This window comes from Oxyura jamaicensis, chromosome 5, assembly GCF_011077185.1.
Source record: "Oxyura jamaicensis isolate SHBP4307 breed ruddy duck chromosome 5, BPBGC_Ojam_1.0, whole genome shotgun sequence".
In the NCBI taxonomy this organism is placed as follows: Eukaryota; Metazoa; Chordata; class Aves; order Anseriformes; family Anatidae; genus Oxyura; species Oxyura jamaicensis.
Window position 1 is genome coordinate 19029615 of NC_048897.1, and position 23293 is coordinate 19052907.

General features: G+C 38.4%; 1 protein-coding gene across 5 annotated transcripts in view; it reads right to left on the reverse strand.

The window, feature by feature from the left end:
- LOC118168685 (cytochrome c oxidase assembly protein COX16 homolog, mitochondrial) overlaps positions 1-23293 on the reverse strand; it is a 43531-nt gene that overhangs the window by 7860 nt on the left and 12378 nt on the right. For 2 of the 5 annotated variants that reach the window (XM_035329251.1, XM_035329254.1), the window contains 2 exons: positions 15265-15315; positions 4718-4780 (listed from right to left, as the gene is read on the reverse strand). In XM_035329251.1, coding sequence (XP_035185142.1) covers positions 4718-4780; positions 15265-15315 — 114 coding nt within the window. Of the gene's footprint in view, positions 1-4717; positions 4781-15264; positions 15316-18834; positions 18924-19228; positions 19311-20037; positions 20082-23293 lie in introns of those variants that run through there. The other 3 variants (XM_035329255.1, XM_035329252.1, XM_035329253.1) reach the window with 3 other exon arrangements.

Genomic DNA, 23293 nt, shown 5'->3' on the forward strand with positions numbered 1-23293 from the left:
AGTGCAAACAACTTCACCCTGGGCTTGTCCCAGACACAACCCAGAGGGCAGTCAGAACCCATGGCTGACTGGAAACAGCTTTTCTTAACAACAGGCTGACAAAAAAAGAGAGCATGGGGAGGGTCGGAGTGACTGAAGGAAGAAAGAACAGCATCTCATCCTTATTCAGTGTCACAACTTTGGGTAGATTTTATTCCCCAACATCTCTGGACCTCTCTCAAACAGCTCAGGGTAGTTAGCCACCAGTATCTAGCTCAAACACAGAAGTGAATCAGTCCAACAGGCCGATCTGTTAATGCCAAAACAACAAAGTCAGTAACCCTCTGGTACTGATAATGGCAGTAACAAGGTGCTTGCAGATTTCAGCCACTGGTATTCAGGAAATACCTACCGGAATACCTAGCTCGTGTCCACATACTCTATCTGTTGATTACTATAAATTACTACATCGCTACACTGTCACTTCATGAAAAAAATGTTTCATCCGTTCTGCTGTGACTGCAATCCCCCAAGTCAAGTCACATAAGCACTAAGCATTTTGAATCATTTTAGTAGAGCTTATTCAAATGCTATTTTCTTTTACTCTTAAGAGAGTAATGTTCCCAAACCACCTCTCCATACACCTGCTTTTACTTTTTGAACTGTCCTGGATAAACATTTTAACACTGAAATTACAACACTTTTGCTGTAATTCTCAGGACAAACATTTACATGTTTGTCCAGAGCTCATGTTGACCTTTTGTGATCTATCAAATGATGAGGAACAAAACCTGCTACATATTCATACACTGTAAGTCAAGAGAAGGGTTCTCTAGCCTGGCTACACACAGAGCATCAGATTCATTCACTTCTCCAATGCCGAGGTCAACAGCTCACAACCACCTGAAGAAAACTTTTTAAAGCTTTGCAGATCTGATATTCCGTAAGAGAGAGAACCCATTTTTTCTTGCTGTTATGTTCAAATGATGTTCCTCTCTGTTAATAATGGACTTCACTTCTAATTTTAATATCTTTGTTGCATTAGAGAACTCCTCAAAAGCTAGTGCTTTCTTCTTATGAAGGTGTGTATATATACACAATGTATATATATACAAAATATATACACAATGTATATATACACAAATCAACAAAAATGGAAAGATACATATTTTTTTTAACATTCTGGCATCTTTCAATTTTTAATTTTTTAACATTTCCCATTTTTTTAATAAATATAACTGGCTATTTTAACAGGTACTTTGCCCACCTAATGCGCCCTACTTAACAAGTACTACTAAAAGGTCTCTGCACCTGCCTGGCTGTACTTTTAACTACTTCAATACTTTTGTGTCACTTGTGCATTAGTAATGATTTCACAGTTTCTTCCAGATCACTAAAAAAGTACTTGATATTGCCTAGATATGTCAACTTGTCAGCTTACTTGAAAGAAAACTCTCTGATGTCCTTTTATCAATCTTCTCTACTTTATAACTTCTCATTTGTGATTTCCATAGAAATCATTTTACATTTATAATTTACATTTTTTACCCCTCTGCCTTCAATTCCCATTGGTTAAAAACATATCAGATTCAAACCTAACTGATCTCTCCATCGTAAAATGTTAATTCTGTAGATTACTAATACATTCTTTTTGAAATTGTTTTTATTTGCTTGAAAAACCCTAAACAATTTTTTGTCTTAGGGTCTGCTGTAACTGATTGAGGCCACATTTTTAGTGTACTAGACCATTATTTTCACAAAAGTACAGAAATGAAGTGCTAGAATAGGGAATGTTCATTTGACAGCACATTTAAACCAATGCAAACAAATGTATTGTGATTGTTAGACATCCACGAGAAAATCTGTTACTCACCACAAGAATCAGTCCTTTATCTCCCTCTTTCAAACAATATTTTTGTGCTTTCAGATGAAATACTCTAGGCTTTTGTCACAGGTCAAGCACCTGACATTTTTTACCATGTGTTCTACAAGGCACAGCTCAGCAGCAGAACCACATTCCCATTAGTACCCGTGTCACTAGTGGACAGAGCCGAGATTTATTAGGCAAAGGGGAGCAGCAAGGACTAATTGGCCGTATGAGGACACACAAACGTGTGAGAGGAATACATAAACAACACAGAACACATGCAAAGGTAGCTTGCTCCTTTGGCACATCCTAAGACACAAGATAAATAGCATTATTAACAGATCTGAGATATAAGAAAAGCAGTATGTATTATACATGCAAATTCACTCTTGCTCAAAACAAGTATACTTTCTGGAAACAGACCTCTATGAAAAAGGTAAATTTTGTATAATTTGAGAGAACAGTATTTAGTAAAGCAGAAGGTATAAATGTCTTAATGTTAATTTCCTCTCAGTAAATTGATGATACCTGTGATTACATCTTTGTTCATCACCATCATGCTGAAGACCAAGTACAGACTTTAAAGTTTGAAATATGAGAAATGGTTTTGGCTTTTGTAATAAACCATAAAGATCTGGCAGAAATTATGACATTCTAAAAGAATCCAGTATTTATTCAACATAAACATTTCTGTAAGGACAATAAGATAATTTTAAAAGTCTTGAGTTGGGGGGCACAGGCAATGGACATCTGCATGCGTCACGCAATCATGCTTCCAAGCAGCTGGCGTGGTATCCTCAGTAACAGCTGCAGATATAATGCTAATAATATTGTAAAATAATGCTTCACATATCAAAACAGCAACTTTTTTTTTTTTTAACTGCCCTTGATCTCTTACTATGCTATATTTAGTAACAGCCACTAGTGTAATCCTCCACTGTGACCTAAATATAGAATTATAAGATGTTCTTAAGAGCTGCATTTTTGACAAGTAAAGGAATAAAGATGAGGCAGGAAAAAAAAAATTGCTATACTGGTACACATGAGGTCCACAGAAAACTGCTCTCCTAATATCAGCAGTGACTGGTTAGATTTTGTCTACCAGAATAGAGAGGTAATATTGATTAAACCTGTCAAAGACTCACACAGGGCCTGTGGAGTACATGCCTGACCGCTGAATTGCTCCTGATTCCATCAGTTTCACTAAAGCAAGAAATGAGTATGCCTAGTGCTTGCAAGTTGGTGCCCACAGTAAAGTACACACTGAGATTAGAGTCCAAACAATAATCTGAATCTCTTCTAGTTGTGTGGAAATTCAAATCCATCTGTTTTCTTGAACTGGTCTGCCCTCTGTAACACCCAAGCACTACTTTGGAAGAGTTGCAGCCTGGCAAATCTCTGTGGTTTAGATTAAGAAAAAGTAAGATTGCTTCTGTCACTTCTGTCCATCAGGAAGGAGCCTCATTACCCAAGTAGGGTTGTAATATGTTGTTATGCCACTTGTATTTTATTACCATTGATTTCTCCATAAAGCGGATCCAATTATGGTCATTTAAATATTATCCTTCAACTATTTACTTATCTTGCTGGAAAGAAAGCTAACCATATCTGAATACAGATCAGTTGATTTTGTGGTTAGGTAGAGAGTTAAACAGAGGGCTGTGTTTTTTTCCAGCTTGTGGTTCTTCCGTATAAATAAATCAGAATAGCCTTATAGTTCATTATATATAGAAAGTGATACAGAGTAACTGCAGAGGCAATCAGAACTTGATGGATGTGTATGTTATGTGTTTCCAGTTGAGCTTCGCACATGCACTCAGAGATCAAATATTTGTATTTCCAACACCATACAACACAGTTCTTTGCAGAGCGAGCATGGCCCAAAATTATTTGCAATAGTGGTAGAACATTATCATAAACCTGGTAGGTAGGTAGGTAGATGTTCTGCAAAATTACATACATAAAAGTGCAAGAGATAAAATTTATTTTTATTTCACATACAAATCACAAAGGAGGAACGTAAAAGAAAAGTTTTATCAGCAAGACCATGTACTACCATTTAGACACTTAAGTATGAGAGCTACAGATGCAATCACAATCAAGATCTTGAAAGGCCTGTGACAGGAATGTTGTATGGGAAGACAAAGAAAAATCTGTGATCAACATAAAGACCATGAGGATAGATAACGTGTTCCCTGGATATTTGATCCATGTAATTTAAAAACATTAAAAATTATCAGAACTATCTCTAATTCTTTCTTTTTGGATATAGGGAGTTTTTTTCCATTTTCCTAACAAGGCTTTTTGCAGGCCTGAAGTTTTATGAAACTCTGGATATTAAACTGGCCAAAATTGCTGTTGTAGAGCTCAGTAATCTTTGAAGAAAGTTGTTGAAAAGGAAATATTTATTTATGCTGAAATTATGAAAAAGTAAGGGCAATTGTTTGAAAGTTACACAGAAGTTTTAAGAAGCGAGAAATAGTAGCAGGCAGCACATCAAGTACGTTGTTCTGTACTTCAAGCTAAAGATCATCAAAATCTATGTGGTAGAAGTGTTGATACATACATATACATATTCCATCTAAGTCCAACATCAGCTCTACTTTTATAGACTAGGTAAACCACAGACATAGTGGAATTTATTTGTACCACTGTACTTGACACTTGGACATCAAAGTAAAGCTGTGTTCAGAAAGAAGCACTGCATGTTCAAAAACCTTTCTTTACATAAAACCTTGTTTTTATTGGACTTCAGTGAGTCAAAGGCAGATGGCTGATCTAATTTTAGATAGGGACAGATCCACCCCACCAGCGGCCAGAGTAATCAAGGGTAGCCAAGGTTATGAGCCCCCAGCAATAGATTTATTTTACCTCATATTCTGATTCCAGCGTCACATTGTTCTGTTTTAATTTTTCTTTCAAAGCAGGATCAACCTGTAAAACAAACAAAAATATAGCAAGAAATGTTTGCTTTTAAGAACTTCTAAAAGAAACCTTAACCTCAGATAAACAAAGTATCAGTATATGTAAATCCTCCTCTACTCTAAAAGAATATACCTGTCTGTTCAGATACCAGTATGATGAACACAGTGTAAGAATTGGGCTCAAAAGAGACATGTCAACAAATCAAAAAGGAAACACATTTGTAATTAGCCCTGTACTTGCATTACATTTAATATCTAAACCTGTGTTTGGTTTGGCGATTTCAAACCAGTCAAAGCCCTAACAAACAAAAGAGAACCAGTAAAGAGAAAATTGCCATCACATTACATATTTTACTCCTGAATGGTATGTTCAGTGAGTAGGCACACAATACACTTTGCTTTACAAAGTCTATACCTAAGTCACACTTCCAAATTTCAGGTGAACACACTGTTCTTTCCTAGTTTTGATTCTGTACCAACAACATTGGTGATTCCTGCCACCTTTCAGGTGGTCTAAGAACAAACCTAAGAACGGAAATTTGAATGAACCACAGTGGATGAATCTTACATAATTGAGCCCGGAGGAAGCTGTAGCCATCCCTCCCCTTGCTAATTCTGTCTCACACAGGCCTTAGAGCAGAAGCAAAGGAGAAAAAACTAGCATTCTCCATCCTCACAGAAAGTGTTTCATCTTCTCCTCAAAGAGAAATCAGCCAAATATGCAGTATTCAGACACAGTCTTTAAGCTAATCAATTAAAATATCAAATAAATCTACCATGACAAACCATTCTCATTTTTAGGCCTTAAAACGCAAGCAGTGCTAAATGAATCAGATATATAAGGGGACTGGTGATGTATTTAGTTCTACATCTATGGTTCACTAGTCCAACTGTGACTAGCTCAGTGAACAAAAGTGGTTATTCTTAATTTGCTGCTTCTTGATCTGAGTGACAAGTGCTCAGTTGTCCTCACCACTGTCAACTTTGAATGTCTATAAGCAGTTTAGAAAAGAAAAAAGGAGGGAACACAAATTATAGAACTCACCTGGGCTACGAAAGAATCCACCTTCAGATCCTGCCCCAACAAAAGCACGTAAAAAGTCACTTAGCTCGTGACCCTTAGTGGTACTTAAAATACATACGTACCATCTACAATGAGGGGTATTGCTCTGAGAAATTTCCCTGAGCCATAATGCCCCCCTTGCTGATGCTAGGTGGCATGCAGCATGTGAGACCTCTGTTCCCAAGCTTGCTCAGACAGCCCAGTCTTGCATCACCCGTGCATGGCCAGAGGGTGAGTTTCCCTATCCAACCAGAGATCTGGCCACAGCAACGCATGCATCTGCAACCTACAAACCCATTATAGTCGGGCACTAAGCCAAAACATCTAAAACATTCAAAGTTTGTACAGGATGCAGCTCTCACATCCTCTGTAATAACAACTGTAAAACAGGATATTGGCCCCCTGCATCAAATAAAAAATGAGATGCCTCATCTCTGCCTTGGTATTCAAGGGCTCCACAGAAGTGCCCTTCATTAAAGACAGTTGCCTCCCCCTTTCTGTGACCACGACCTCCAACAACAGCCATGCCTCATTAGATCAATGAACCCATCCATCACACGTGCAGAAACGAGACCTCTTCGGGCAGGCAGACACGCTTTGGAGCTTGCTTTCACAAAGATAAGAGTGATGACAGACCTCAGTGTATTCAGAACTAAATGCAAGCACTATTTGTTATGCTTAGTGTTGTCACAACACACACGTGGGGAAGGGGAAATAAATGCTCCAGCAAGTAAAGAAGCAAGAGAGAGGGAGTTTTACTTCCTCCTATGTTCTCCATTTAAGATAGTGCCCAAGATAACACTGTTGGAGCACCATTTTTACTTAATTAACTATGGCTATAATTTAGCTTACAAAGGCACCTCAATATTCCCCTTATGAAGGTTTATTTTAGCAATTTTTAGTGTGTGGCATTTGCACGGCCACATTTGTATAAGGTAAAAGGAAACAAGCAGTGAAGTTATTGCCACTTCTCCTCCAAGTCCTTTTGTCCTCGTGTATCTATTCTCCCCTGACTATATACAGGGAGAAGACTAGCTAAAACTGAGACCCAGCATCCTGGGACTCATAGCGGTTTCATGCTGTAGCTGTAATATTGACAAAAATGCAGAAATGAAGGAGGTTAGTTTATATTTCTCAAAAAAAAAAAAAAAAGTTACCTCATAAATGAGATATGAAAATAAAGTACTTTCTTAGAAGCACAAATTTTATCTAGACAATTAACTTACTGAAAAAATAGCAGTTAAACCCTATCTTGAGGGGAAACTATGCACACATGTTGGCAAGCTCTTAATATTTACTATACAAGCACACAAAAGACTTAAGTCCAATCTGCAGAACATGTTATTTTGCTTCAAGTTGCACGAAAATATCATGGAGCAAATATGTATTTCCTCTTGTCTTTACCTTTTCTGTTCTGTACATACTTAACCATGGAAAATAATTTGAGCATACTTGACTCTGTGCAGAAACTGAGTCATGTGCATGTTCCAAAGCCTTGGTTGCAAACCCCCGCTTTTCAGTTGCCAAATCTAGACAAATCTAGGTTACAAATCATTTTTAGAACCAACACGGCAGTTGATGAAAAGTATGTTATAAAGCTCTGTTCTCACAGTGTTTGTGCTATGCTGCACTATCCTTGCGACATTACAAGAACAAAAAATGGAAAGGAGAACAGTCCTATCTTAATTCTGACTAGGCAGACGAACATCACTAAGAGCCATGATCCCAGATCATAACCAGGGAACACTTACAGTGTGGGCTGAGCCAGGGAAGTGCCTGTCCCAAAGGGGTAACTTCTCTATATTACATACCTGCCACAAGACCCCAACCCAAGCACATCCAGATTGCTTCCACTAGGACTGCTGCACCAACACACAGACTGCCAAATGAGCTAAAAGTATTCAGCTGTGTGCTGGCAAATGAATCGTCAGCTACATTATGAATTCCCCCTGTACTCGGCTCTGGTGAGGCCGCACCTCGAGTACTGCGTTCAGTTTTGGGCCCCTCGCTACAAGAAGGACATGGAGGTGCTCGAGCAAGTCCAGAGAAGGGCTACGAAGCTGGTGAGGGGTCTGGAGAACAAGTCTTACGAGGAGCGGCTGAGGGAGCTGGGACTGTTTAGCCTGGAGAAGAGGAGGCTCAAGGGCGACCTTATTGCACTCTACAGGTACCTGAAGGGAGGCTGTAGCGAGGTGGGGGTTGGTCTGTTCTCCCACGTGCCTGGTGACAGGACGAGGGGGAATGGGCTTAAGTTGCGCCAGGGGAGGTTTAGGTTGGATATTAGGAAGAACTTCTTTACTGAACGGGTTGTTAGTCACTGGAATAGGCTGCCCAGGGAAGTGGTTGAGTCACCATCCCTGGAGGTCTTTAAAAGACGTTTAGATGTAGAGCTTAGGGATATGGTTTAGTGGAAGATTTGTTAGCGTTAGGTAGGAGGTTGGACTCGGTGATCTTGGAGGTCTCTTCCAACCTAGACTATTCTGTGATTCTGTGAATACAAATCCCTGTTATGAGAGCTGATGAGGGAAGCACACAAAGCCCAAATGCCATCACAGCCTAGCATTGTCCCCTGCACCACTATTTAGGACGCAGGAGGAGCACAAGAAAACGTCCCTTCACACGAGCGGACTACTGCTTGTCAGGCAGAATCTCAGATGCTCCTTTAAGATCCATTTAAATTCAAGCTCTGTCACTAAATAAGGAATTCAAAGACCCATGTTGTTCTTTTAATTAAGCATAACTTTAAATTCTTACTGAAAATCTATTGGAATACTTGATGAAAGTATTTGGACAGCTTTCATGAGAAGCCATCAGCAAGGTCTGGACACCAATACTGAAAATACCATTTTCCAAGGCAGGCTGTCCCCTCCCTACTTCAGTTGTGTAGCACTTGTAGAAAAAGTGAGTGAAACGTTCTCAGAATATTTTCCTCTATACAGGCTTACTTCACATTACATCAATGGGAAGTGCAAGGGCAAGTACACACACAAACCTCAAAAAAAGTTTAAAAGTTATCAAATTAGAATTTTGTCCCATTTTTGTCTCCTGTTCTTTCAGACTTACCCCTGCTAAACTTCAAAAGGTTCTCAAAATTCTCAGAATGACTTTAAAAATATTCTTAGGTAGCTAAAGGTTATATGGGTTAAGCCCAAAAATATTCTCAGAAATCTTAGTAGGCAGCTATTTGAAGCTGTAAGCACCTTAAATCCTTTTAAAACGTGGCCATTGCTTCTCATTTTAAGGCTGACGTTCTGGTTTTTCCATTAGAACCAGCTGACATATTTCCCTCCAAGCCAGACCTCTGGGTGCAGAAGAGGAGCATCACTGCAGAATGAAGCAGGAATACCTTGGGCTTGCAGCCCTGACCAGCATGCTGCGAAGAACTGTTAGCCTCCCTTCACTCTTTCGGGTAAAGAGAAATTTTTATTTGTGACACAAATATTTCTGGTATATTTACAAACCTGAATGTGCTGCTACTAAAAATTCTCTGCCTAACAATTTTGCACTGGTCTTCAGTGACCACAGTACATTTTGGTGTGCAACTTCAGTAGCCCACTTTCACAAGCAGCCACTCTTTCAGTTACAACCATTATGCTTTATTTGTCTGTATGTACTTACTATTTGTAGCCATGGGCTTTAGTACAAACCAAGCCATGAGTATATTACATGCCCTAAAATTACAGGTTCCCTCATGCTACACAACGAAACTGTCAGGAGGCAACTGTGTCATGAGGACAGGAGTGCTTTTAGCAGCCTCCTCTCACATCAGTCTGTGCAGTACGTTGTATACTGATGTCCAGAGACTGGCATGTTCTGACCAAACATTTGTACACCAAAGTCTTACAAAACTGTCCCTCTAACAAACATTTCCATAAGACAGTAGAGATGTTTCTACACTAAAACAAATAAGTTATTTTTACAAAAATGCGAGTATCCTTTCTTACACCCTAACCCCCCACAAAATAATATCCCACTAAAAGATTTCAGCTTTTACTTGGGAAATGGGGAAGGACAATTGATGGGTTTTAATGAATGTGAATTAAGCCTCCTCCCCCTTCCCCCCCCCATCTGCTCGCACCAGCACAAACAGATGGGACACAATTCTCCTGCAGTATCCACAACACAGACAGTCCACAGAATGACTGTTTACGTGAAATTCTGCATTTTGTTCTCCCCACCCATTTTTAAATTGAGCACGAACCAGCACCACCACTTTGGGCCGTCCCAATAAAACATCTTATTTGAATACACTTATCACATGGCTGCTCCTCTGAATGGAAAATCAACAATCTTGCGTGGATCAACTTAAATCTTCTTTTTGAGAAGAGAGCCCCATAAGTTGTTACAGAAGTCTATGTCATAAATATTCCAACTTGTGGTTTATGAGCAGACTGAGAAGCTGTAGACAAGGCATAAATCCCACAACTCAGGCAGTGCCACGTAAAAGCTAAACTAAGTGTCATTCTGCTGAATGAATTAAGAAAACAAAGGTCAAAGCATAAGTAAGAGGGAAGTACAAGACAAAACATACTATTACATGTAACTTCATGGCCAGCATTCTTTAACTACGTTATTCCTAATATTTAATACATGAAAAACACTTACATAAGGCTACTGCATGAGCTTGGACAGGAATACATCTGAATACTGGGGAGACATCTGGGACCAAATCTACAACTCAGGTTTGTGTCCTTTGACTCTTCCCTAAGATCTGCATAGAACACAGACAGTTAAACAAAAAAATATTTCATCCAGCCTCTGACAGGAATCGATGCAGACATTTCCAAAGGAGCAATATAAAATCTTATTACAGCAGCAGTTCCCACAGTTATAGTACATGATGTGCCAGTGATCTCTCAAAATCCAAATCTTCTACTTGCTTCCAGATGGATTTAAAAAAAACCTACAATCCCAAACTCCAGACCACACATCTTCACATAATAATGCCAAGGGAAATGCAAGCTATTATGTTAAAGGCTAATACAAAGATGAAACCATCCCCTTCATCAGCAAGCACTTAAGTATATCTAGATTTCTTCATATAAGATCATCAAATTAACAAGGGTTCTCTAGCTCTCATTTCCGAGAAAAAAGTACTCAAGCACTTAATCAATGACTTGTATGCTTTCACATCCTGCTTGATTTTGCAGGTGCACATTTATTTATTTGATTTATAAAATGTAAATTAGTGCCTTAAACTCTGGCTCTGTATATGCTACCATAAATTTCTTTTCACACCAAAATTCAGTGCAAAAAACGCTCTTTCTGGTATAAAACAGAGTATTCCAATACAGGAAATTCATCAAACAAACAAGGCCAGAACTCTAGAAGTAACAGCAAGATTTTTTTTTTTTTTTTTTTTTTTGTGTGTGTGTGTGAAAGGTCCCTGCAAGACAACAGGCCTCTTGCTGTGTGTGTGAAGATGAATCAGTCCTAGGCATAGACCCAACCACCTCTGCCATCACCCTGAGGTCAGAATGACAGATCTCTCTGGTACAGGATCTCAAGGCTGGCACTCCTGAGCTTTGCTGTGGCTTGGTTCCCCTGTAGCCAGAATACAGGAGGAGGAACTCGCCAAGTATTGTGTGCAGTTTTTCCCAAATCTCCCTTTTAGCTCCTTCAGAACAAGAAAAAAAAGTGTGAAATCTTCCAGGTCAATTGGAAAACCGTGTTTAAGACCCCAACATAAACTATACTATGCAAGAAAGACAAAAATGGCTCAGCCTGTGTTTACTGTCCAAGGATTTAACGCTTTAATCTATTAACAAAGAAATAGGTGTAAAGTAAGGCAATGGCATTTCCTTGCCTCTGGGCCAAAATGCAGACCAGTGGTCACTAACACGAGATTTTTAACCTGGAAGAATGGAATTGCAGAATGTGTTGAATCGGCTATCACAAAGCATTGTCAGGGAAAACAGTAAGAGGAGTAAGGCATCTATTTCAAAAAATATTAAAATAATTTCTCAAGGTGCCTTTGTGAAGCCTCTTTAGTATGCTATACCTGCCCTGTTACAGCCACTTAAACACTGTGAAATACAAGACACAAACTAAATGCCCTTAAGGTATCAGTCCAGAAAAAGGAAATGCTACAAAAAAAGTACTTAAAAATTTTCCTCAGAGTGAGTATAATTTATGAAAAATGCATAAAATCTACTAAAAAAATTCAGCTCATTAAATATAGGTTTCATCATACCTTAACTTGCCTGTGGGCACATTGCAACATCCTAACAAACCTGACAAAATTCCTTACAATGCTTCTGCTGTTAATATATAATTTGACATTTACTTTTTAAAGTGTGTCTTCTGCATATTTTGGTTAGTTCATCACCGTGTTAGTTATTAATAATAGAGAATTAACTAGCATATGCAAAAGGCACGTCCCATTCTAACCTGAAAACATTGATCTCTTTCTTGCATTCAGAGTTGTACCTTTACTGACAAAAGCAAAAGCTTTCATACTGAATAAAAAATGCACAAATATGAAAGGAACTGGGAAAATAACACACATGCAGTTTAAGATCTTCCTTCCCACTCCCTTACTCATATGCTAGCTTTGGACAGAATCAGCCTCTTTGTGGTAACTCTAAAAAACAGGAAGATCCCTTAAGTTTCTGTTAAAAGCAAGCAACTTCAAGAGAGAATTTGTGAACTGGTAGTTGAAGGCAGAATGCAAGCAGTCTATGTTCCTCTTGTCTCAACCTTTTAATCAATCTACTTGCAGTCCGGATGCTCTTCCGGATGGAAGAGGGTGTCCTCCTCAGTTCAGTACTTCAGGAGAAATACCCATATGCACGTACGTACGTTTCTTTCACTTACTGCTCAAGTATATGTGTCCTGGTAACCCAGTTCTGGTAGCAGTTTCATCAGTAATATAGCCAAACCAAAGGCACTGCACAATACCCAAACTGCCCTCTTCTGCACTGTGTAGCAAAGAAGCTCATTTATAGAAAAAAAGTGTAACCATCTCATAGAAGAAACTTTAAAGGCACCAAAGTTTCAGTAAAAACAAACAAAACCCAACAAACTAATAAATAAACTTTCCCATGTGGAAACAGGCGGGTTGACTTTCAAAAACCATATAAACACATACTACAGTTAAGCACATGCACAAGCACACTTACAGATTGGTTGCCTTAATCAAACATATGTAAGAGAAAATATACTTGATACCCTCATACAAACAAGTCCAAGCTTTCACAAACCAATTGCAAGAAAATACACATTTTCTTTTGCTGACTCAAAACATTCAGCAATATTAATAAATATATGTATATATATTGCTGGGTTTTAACCAGAAAAATTGTTTTTTGTTATGTTTTAGGCCTCTTTCACAGACAATACAAGTCTCAAAACTTGCTGTAAGTACTGAAACAATGTTGACTTTTTTTTTTTTTTTTTAATGACAATTTTAACAGAAACAATTTTGAGAATTCATTGTGAACTTAGCAAATTTGCTTTGGTCATCCTGAAACTGCATCTCTGCAAATAAATTATGTTTTGGAAAAAAAAGTTTTAATAACTACCATCCTAAATCTCCATGTTCTAAAGGAATTACTGCCTTTAAGAAAGCTTCTCACTCTACAGCTTAGCACTTAAGTAAAAATACTTTCCACACTGACATCTAGTGAAGTTTTACAGTAAAAAGAAAAATCCTGTTCTTCTATTTTGCACCCACGGAAAGCTTTTCATCTTCCAAATTAGCCATATTTCAATTACTAACTTATGTATAAAATCACTAGAATTTGTAGCACATTTGTACATTATGTACTCTTTTATTTAAAAAGATATTTTGCCACTATTTTTAAATAACACATTTACCTGCCAGAGTCCCAGAAATTCTGATGAGTATATTAGAGGATGTTATCATTATAAGATCTGGGGTATATTAGAGGAAGTTATAAAGATAAGATCTGGGGTAATTAAACTTAAAACGTGTCTACCAAAGTTACTGTTTTTTCATTATGCCAGGTGAAAATCTGCAGTTCCAGTTTCCCAGTATGTGTTCTGATCAATTGGATCTTGTTGCTTAAGGTATTGTTTCAAATGTAACATATCTATTTGTAGAAAACAAACAAAAACACCATAAAAGAAACATGTCATACTTCCAGTATTAAAAAAAAAAAAAAAAAAAAAAAAAAACCTGTAAGACTCAACAACAGCTATCAGAAAGCAGATCCCTAAGCTCTCTGGCTATTATTGTACTTTTAAGGGCTAAACATCCAACCCCAAAAAAAGAAACCACCCACACTTTTCCTAAGTTCAGTGTGAATTATGAATGAAAAACATTTTAATTCATACACTTAAGATATTAATAAGGCAAATTCTCTCTCTTCTCTATGCAGTATCTGCAAAGCTTGTATTCATTCCTACATTCCCTCCATAATCAATGAAGAAAGAAAGAGTCCTTTGGGAATACCTGAATTAGCCTCCTGCTCTGAATCATCACAGAGGATGGAAGGCTGTATGAAAAGCATACCTATTATTTGAGGGTTTAAAAGTGGACAGACTGTTAAAGAGAGCTCAAGAATTTCTTGGCCGTATCTACCCACACAGGGTCAACATACAAACTCAAATGCCTTCCACCCTTGTGAAGCTGTCCTCCAGGGAGGCAAGACACACTCTTACACCAGCTACCACATTAATTTCAGCACTTATTAAGGTTCTAAAAGCAAAGTCTCATTTTTATGCCCCATCAAAAGAAGGCAGTTAAGAACTGCCTGACACAACTTACAGGAGACTCAGCGCTGACTCCACGGAAAATATATCGCCCATTGAATCACAAGCACAACTATAAATGCCTTGTGCAGTGGCAGATACTTGAAGAGAGACAGATTATGTGTTTTCCCTTCTCATTAGTGATTGCACTCCAGACAAGAGTTTGGGTTCTGCTGTTTCAGACCGCCACGTAACCGTAGCTTGGAACAGAACCCATTGACTTGAGACTTTCCAGCCTCAAAACACAACGGAGAAGAAAGGAAAGGTGTACTCAAACAGAGATCACGCTTAAAATGGAAACATTCATTCCCATGCAAAGTGCTTTCAACACTTTCTTTGTAAAAAAACGTAGAGATCTTCAAGTCAAAAGCAGCAGAAAATCCTGGTCTAGGGACTGGGACCTCGGTACTTGAGCTCTGATCTGCTGAGACCAGTGCCATCAGGTTCACAACAGGAGTCTGGAAAGCTAGTTGTCCTCTGGTGCTTGAGGGAGGTTAGGGGGAAAAACAGCTGGATATTAAATATGTTTTGGCTAAAAGCTGCCTGAAGCTAAATTACACACTTGTAATCACTTCAATTGCAAGGCAGAAATACTAGTAATTAATTCTGTCAATGTGACAGGATTTAAAACAACCAAACAGAATTCTTGGTACTGTATAAAATGTAAAAATCTGAAATCTATCAACATTTTATAAACTGAAATTAGTTCCACTTACAATGGCAGCAGAATGAGTTTCTCCAGTTAATAGCCTTCTCTTCATCTGAATCTAATCTTGACAACAGAAAAGAAACACCATAAAGAATTATGAAATGGAAAAATGGCTTCTGTTTAAAAATGAGGAACTCAGAATACTTGCACTCTATTTCATATTTTGTCACAGAGAAGCTCTGTAATCTGAGGTAAAACTGCCAGATGTCCAGCTTTCTCCAGACGCAGCCTTTTTTTTTCCACCCAGAAATTCTGTCCAGACAGAAAAAAAGAAATTTGGCCATTTGCCTGGAATTTCCAGATGCTGGGCAGCATAGCCATGCAGTAGCTCTGACGCGTTTGCTAGATGCTTGGAAATCCTGCAGAATATGTGCCTGTGCTGGGACTGTCACACTTCCAAATAAATAGAGTTACCTTGTGTGCAGCTGTGCAGAACACACCTAGCATGCTGCGTTTACTGAGTACTCCTGAGTAAGATATGCCCGATAAGATCCTAGTTCTGTCTTCAGTTTCCTGGACAAAAAAAATGAGCAAGCCCTCACATGAAGCATTCACCCTACAGCAATCTTGTAAGTGCACCCACACACATACATACAAGAGATTTGGAACAGCACATGGGGCCACCAGGGTATTTACTAGTTTAAGACAGGGAACACAGCAATGGGCACACTGCTGCTACACACATCTCACGATTCAGAACTAGACTTACAGGGACCTAGCACCCAGTTGCACAGCAAAATCCGCAGCATGAATTAAACTTGAAAATTAAAAATAAAATAAAATAAAATAAAAAGGCAGCGAGATTGAGATGCCTAGAAGGGGGATACACGCTAGGCAGCAACTGGAGCAGCAGTAACTACAGACAAACAACAGGAAAGGCTGAAGAGTTTCCCAGAGAAATGAAATGTGCCTTTAAACTCTCATCCGCATCCTGGGCAAGGGCCTTCTGACTGAATGAGAACGTACCAGAAAGCATCCGTACTTCTACAGTCATTTTGCATGAAGCCTCACAGGTTGTAATCACCAGCTCGTTTTGTGGAGATAACATCTCACTGACGCAGACTGAGGAATATATATTTAATGGAACCTAAAAGACTTAATAGATGCCAAGCTATCCAGCACCGTGAAAGCCCTGGTACTAGAGCGCTTGGCCAAAAGCAGAGTACTAGGGATATAATGGATCTTCAGTCCAACAGTGATACGCAGGCAGCTATGGAATGGAAGTTTTAGGGAAAAAACCTTTAGATCTAGACAGATACTAAGCCCTTGAACCTTTTATGCACAGGGGGAAAATTGATTTAAAGACACAACACCTCTCCACCTCATTCAAATAATGTCTGTTAATGTATCCTTACAAATGAGACACAGCGTGACATCCTAGCGTCCTAGGTAGAAAAAAACCTGTCATTTCTACACTAGTAGTACTCATTGCATACACAGACACTAATAGGTAATGGCTTTCCTTCACAGAAGAAACCTATGAAAAAAGCTTGACAAGGGTTCGGTGAAATAATTTATCATGGAAACTCCGAAGATTATTATTTTGGGTCTGTGGCCAAACTCAGTATCATTAACTACACATTTTCACATTCATTGCCAAAAAATATGCTGGCACAGTATTACCAGACTGAAACTAAATATTCATTGAAATAAAAAAGTTATCTCAAATGTAAAAATTAGTACCATTTTAATTCTTCCTCAGTGAACACATATTACCAAATAATACTGTATTATCATCATCATCACATCCTGATGTAATGAGATTTCCCCAACTTTTAACAACCATTGTGAGGTTCTGTGCACCCATAGCTATTTTGTGTTATTAGTAGAAGTCTTCTGGTATTGACAGATCTCCTGGTTTTGTCAGGCTAGATGGGCTGGCTCTCATTTTTCTTCAACTTGATCCATGGTGATGTGAAAACGGCAGGTGTGGGCAATACATTATCACCAGGCTGTCCTACAGTGCTTAATCTGTTTGTGGTGACAATAATCAGTGGGACTAGGTGAATCCAATCACTGGAAGCCATTTTAAAGCATATACACAAATATCAGCCTCAGAATGGAGCAACAAAACTGCTATTGAGCATCAGGCTGACTACATATTTGGCTTGTGGATTGTTAATATGCTAAACCAAAAGGATGTCTGAAAAATGAAAGTATACGTGCCTGTCTGGTACAGCAAATTCAGCAAGCACCTGTTTATAGATGAAGTGGGAAAGTAATCTTAGCTCAAGCAAAATGGATTAGTTTTTCCTGAAATCAATGAAAAATACATGAAGCCCAACATTAGCAGCTGAACCTCAAAATCTTGAAGAACAGCATGGATAGAGAGCTTATTTCCATACAGTCCCTCTGGACTGAACTGAAACAGCAGAAAACTGATGTCTGAACATCTGGTAACACCACAATACAGAGCATGAAAAGCTCTGCTACCCCTTCATTTCTGTGCCATATTGTAGGACTGAAATTACTACCTTGGATAATTCTGAACCACGGTCAAAAGATGTAGCAATTTCCAAATTTCCCCTTGCCAACAGGAGCCAGGCTGCTTCACTTAACATCCAATTCTAAAACCTTCCACTCAGCAGGCCATGCTTGAAAGCAAGGTCTGCTTTAATTTAGCAAAATGTTCTTTATTACATAAAGACAAATGACAGGCAAAGATTCTTTTCTGCTATAAGCAATCATAAACGTATGCCTCCTTGCATTCTCTGAAGAACCAAGCAACACTTCAGTGTTTTATTTTCTTAATTTTTAGAGGACCTAGGGCCAAGCTCTTTAATTAATTTAGTCTCTGAAAATCACCTAAATCAACTTACACAAGGAAATTAGCCAAATTAGTTTGTCTTCATTAAACTTGTGACTCAGGCCACCCTGACCTGCTTAAGTATTAAAAAAAAAAAAAGCCAATATCAATCCCTGTGGTTGTGTAATTAGCTTACCAAAACCAATTAAATGCATGAAGGTGCATTAGAAACAAATAAATGCTAGATAAATGCTAGTTGAGAAGACTTAATTATTCCTCCAAGTTCAGTGACAGACACGGACGCTAAAATGATTCCGTATTTCCTTGCTGACAAGTTAAGAAAAGATACCTTCCCCATCCAAAAAAAATCCACCAGCCATCAATTAAAGAGATTATGTCTTTTTTTTTCACACTGCATCAAACAGGATCTCTTTAACGCTACCTCCTACAGCAGCATTATGGGAGAGGCAGGACACTCTCTAGAATCACATTATACCTCAAAGACAATCAGCAGATGAAACAAGAGTTCCTTCACCTTCAACCCATCTCTACTGGTTTGCCAATGGAGCTCCAGGGAAAGAACATTTAGGGCAAGCCTAGTTCTAACTATCTAAACTTTTGATCTGAAGCATGAAGATTCTGTTTAAACTCCTCCTACAGTCGACTGAATAGAGATAGATAGGTATTTCTAGAGGCAATAAATGCTACTTTTAAGATACGCATCCAAAAACTGAACTAACTCTTCTGCATCTGAAATCGTGCAAAGGTTTATATCACCTACCATTTGCTGGTCAAATTAAATATATTCACATGCAAAGGATGGCAACTCACCTCACTGAAATGTGGCAATAATAAAGTGTTGAGCTCAATCCCTCTACTTTTCCTGCAGTCAAAACAGAACGTCTCCCTCAAGCATCTACCTGAAAATGGAATTAAGCATATTGCGGAGGCATTTCTGTCTCAAACCACCTAGCTATCTGAAATAGCTGTCTGGATAGCTATTTCAAACTAGGCGTTTCATTCAAGACAATGGAAACATGAGCAAGATGAGTCCCAGACAGCGCACTGCATCACAAACACACATTTAGAGTTAGCTGAGCAGACACGGAATGTTTTAGTTTCACTTACTTAACTCTAATAATACAAATAATCCATTTAGACTATTTTAAATGAATGCTGTTAGCACTTATTGTGACCTTAACACCGGAAGGGGGTGTTGACACACCTGGATGTCTATAGGATGATTTTGGAACAAAATTAAGCAGAAAGTCTGCAGAAAATAGAAGACAAGTGAGCATATGGTATGACCTGAGCTGGCAGCAATAGAGTTATGCACATTAGTTACCATTAGAACTACAATACCATGTGCTTCTCCAGTCCAGAAAGGTCTTCACCTATCCAGATTATTCCTTGAAATCATTAAGTCAGTCAGGTTTTGGCAAGAGTTTATGATCTTTGCGAACACCAAGGTATAATACAATTTCAAGCACTGATATTTATCCATTAAGAACTGCAATAAAAACACCTCGCAATCTTCAGTCAACTGGCTAATTTGGGATAAAAATGTGAAAATCACACCTTTACATCCTGCTACAATACTGTTTGCTATCCCAGTAAATCCTTACTATATTTGATAGCTTTGCAAATAGTATTTTCTAACACAGCTGCAGGTCCTCAAATAAGACGAAGAATACAGCTGTGGTAAAGCAGCTCTATCTAGCTCAGGTAGATATAGCAATACATTCAATGATGGGGACATTCTGTTGACAGCCTACAACTGTAAGTTTGAAAAAAAAAAATGGCATTGCTTTTGGAATTTTAAATGCTACAGACCCATTCAGGGTCTTAAGCAATTTTATTTTTAAATCTTCCCCTCACATAAAATATATTATTTAAAAGGAAAAAAAAAAAACCACGTACACACATGCATTCAAATCAGCATATCCCCCTTCTTGAATATCCACTTAAAATAAGAAGAAAATGCTGGACTGATTTCGTGGACATTCCTGAGGCAAACGTCAGTTATGACCTCACCTGACATAAAGGTCTCATGGAAACAGGTCATTTCTCTGCTCCCATTTCCACCTGAAATATTTCACCCTGACCCAAAACACTTGAACAAATGGATCTCACCTGAGGAAGTACTTTAAAAAAAAAAAAATACTCATTTGAATTTAAAAAATTCTATTTGAATTTATTAACTACCCTATTCTCTAGGTAAATTACATCAGCATTAATTATCTTCCTTTTACAGAGAAAGTGAGACCCAGTAAAATTCAGTGACTGCTTTCTACAGTCATTTAATACCTCAATAAGACAGAAAACATCAGGATTTCTTAGCATTCTACTGCAGGGGTGCACTCACTTTGTTTAGGACAAAATAAAAGGAAAAGTGAGTCAGAATCTACATAGCTTATAATCACTGAAGAGGTCAGTCAGTACTGTAATGCTCTTATATATTCCACAATAGGAACTATTTGCGGACTTCAAAGGCCCATTGATGTTTTGCTTCCTGACAAAATGATCTAGAGACTCTAGGTTTCCTGGAAGTGCTCCTGCTGGATGTGCCCTGAAGGAACTTGCTTGGTCCTACCTCCTTCTCGTACTCTGAGAACCTGACTCACGATAACCCTTCTTCAACAAAGCCATACCAACTTAAAAATAAAAATTCCGTATTATTTAGTCAAAAGGGTTTGCTGAGGGACTGAAGAAAGCCTGCATTTCCCCAGGTAGTTAAAATGGTGTGTCTTTTCGGCCCTTCAAAGTAACCATTAGCTAGTGGTACAAACCATGAAGTCATTACTCTTGTCCAGGATTCTTATATCCAAAATAGATCTGAAACAGCAAGTCTCTACCATGCCATGAATGACAACAGTGGGCACACAGTAAACAAATAAAAATATTATATACTTGAAAGGAAATATTTTCTGTATATTAAATGGAAGTGACATTTTCTGTTTTAAAACACTTCTTTAATCACTAGTCAATTACATACACAACATTAAGACAAAGAAAGGGCCTGGTTTTCTGTTTGAGAATAAAGGTGTTTGGAAAGATGCCTACACAAAACTACTCATTTCTCCTCCATTAATCCAATGTGATTTTCCCGTAAGCATACCTGGTTTTCTATACCCAATTTCAATTTGCATAAATTCTTCCCAGAAAAGAAACAATTACCTAACCTAATGATTTCTCCATTAATGGACATTTTGGCAACAATAGATAATGTAGAAGTCCTTGATTAGCTTCAGGAGAATTCTGACTGGCATAAACAGGCATTTACATCAATAATGCCTCAGCACAAGTTTGCTTTAAATGCAGGATACCCAGTGTCCTGAGGGAATACAGCTGATCTAGGCATCCCAAGTAAATTAAGGTATACCCAAAATGTTGTTGTTGTTTTTTTTTTGGCTTTTGAAAGAGATGCATTCGAACAATGCCCTGATATCCAGAGATGCTATTCTAACTGGATAAAACATCCATTCTTGCTACCAGCCCCTCTCCAACTGCAGCTCCGTCTGTCTCTGTACCAACCCTCAAACCTCTAATCAGCTGAGCCTTAGCCCCAGATAGCAAGGCATGGCCCAGACGACCAAAAGGACAGAGCTCCTTTTGCAACATACCCTTTGGCAGCTCCTTTCCAGCCCCATTCCTGCTACAGCTCTAAACTCTGCTTCTCTCTCAACCCTAATCCTACTCCCAACCCACTGCATCATCACCAAACCATATTCTCCCCTAAATCCGAACCACCATTTTCTCTCGAATTTTAATTTCTTTATCAAGGAATGCTCTTCAAAACATTGTTTTATACAATAAGCCAGTTTGACATTAGTAACATAGGCGATACTACTAATGCAGCTTTTGCTCACTGAATTACAGGAATACAAAGAGAGAGTAGCCGTTAACCCTTCAGCCACTAAAACACAGAAACTAATTCAACTGAAAAGGGAAAAGGACAAATAGTTTTAAAGTGAAGGGAATCACAGTTTAGCATTTTAAATGTACTAGATATACCACAAAAGGAGCATCTAAGTCCTGTCTATCTAGCAATGTAATTGGCAAGGAAACAAGTTTAGCAGTCATGCTCACAAAAGGAGGTGTACTTTCAACATCCTTAATATACAATCAAAAAAGATAGGCACTCAGGTATTACAAATCCTAGCCTACATCTGGATGGTTGCTTAACTTTTTGCAACCTCAGTTTTTTTTCCAGCAGTAAAATGGAAATAATAAGCCTGCCTTTTCTGACAGTAAGGCTGTGAAGCTTTACTCATTTAAATTCAGTGAAAGTGTTTTGAGCTCCTTATAGGAAAAACGTTATTTAATTAAGCACCATTATTATTCTAAAGGAGCAACTGTAACCAAAAAAAAATAATCCTATTTCTGTTATCGTCTATTGCGATTTTCATACAACTGCCCAACCGCCCAAAAGGAGCACTTGTCCCCTTTCTGATAAGGGCTTACACTAGTTAAAAGTGTATTACTTACGAAAATACATTCTACTCTACCATAAAAACCATGCTTTTCACCAGTGACAAACATATTATGATTGTCAGAATTTTTAATAGCATTTTTAAATTAATCAGATGAAGGTTCCTTTCCTGAGTTTCATGTAGATTTTAAAGTATTTTAACTAAAAACGAAAAACAAGCCGACATTCTAAACAAGCCTACATTCTACTCTCTTATGCTGTCTTAGTGAATTAGAATGGTTCTTAACTCTTCATGGGCATAGGCTGGGCATTAACTCTTCATGGACAAAAACTAATGAAACACATTGCTTTAATTTGTCTGTCTACAACTAGCCCAAAGTTGGTCTTGGTAGTTCTCAGCCAATACTGCATTGTTCTTTATCTAAATTGCACACATTCCTAAATAAAAACATAATGAAAGGAAGAAAAAAATGCAAAAGAGATGCTGCAGCCTTAACTAGTACAGGCTGGAGCAGAATCCAGATGGCCTCTTTTAACTTTTCAGGGAACTCCAGGGTGCAGTAGCTTCCCCTCAGAGCTTTCATGTACTGCCTAATTCAGTGATGCTTCCCCTGATTATACATGCTGGCACACAGAGCCCCATAGATGCAAACAAACACATCTATTACCCTGTTTTTTCTCTGGGCAGTGGTCATTGCCCAGATCATGGAGGCCAACCATAATCACCGAGTATGAATCTGACCACGAAACTGACAGAAACAACAGGCAAATTCTTGCCTCTGCTGTGATCCCCATCTGGATAGAGAAAAACTTAGCTACAGCTGGTCCTGAAAGCCCAGGCCTGAGAGAAAATAACTA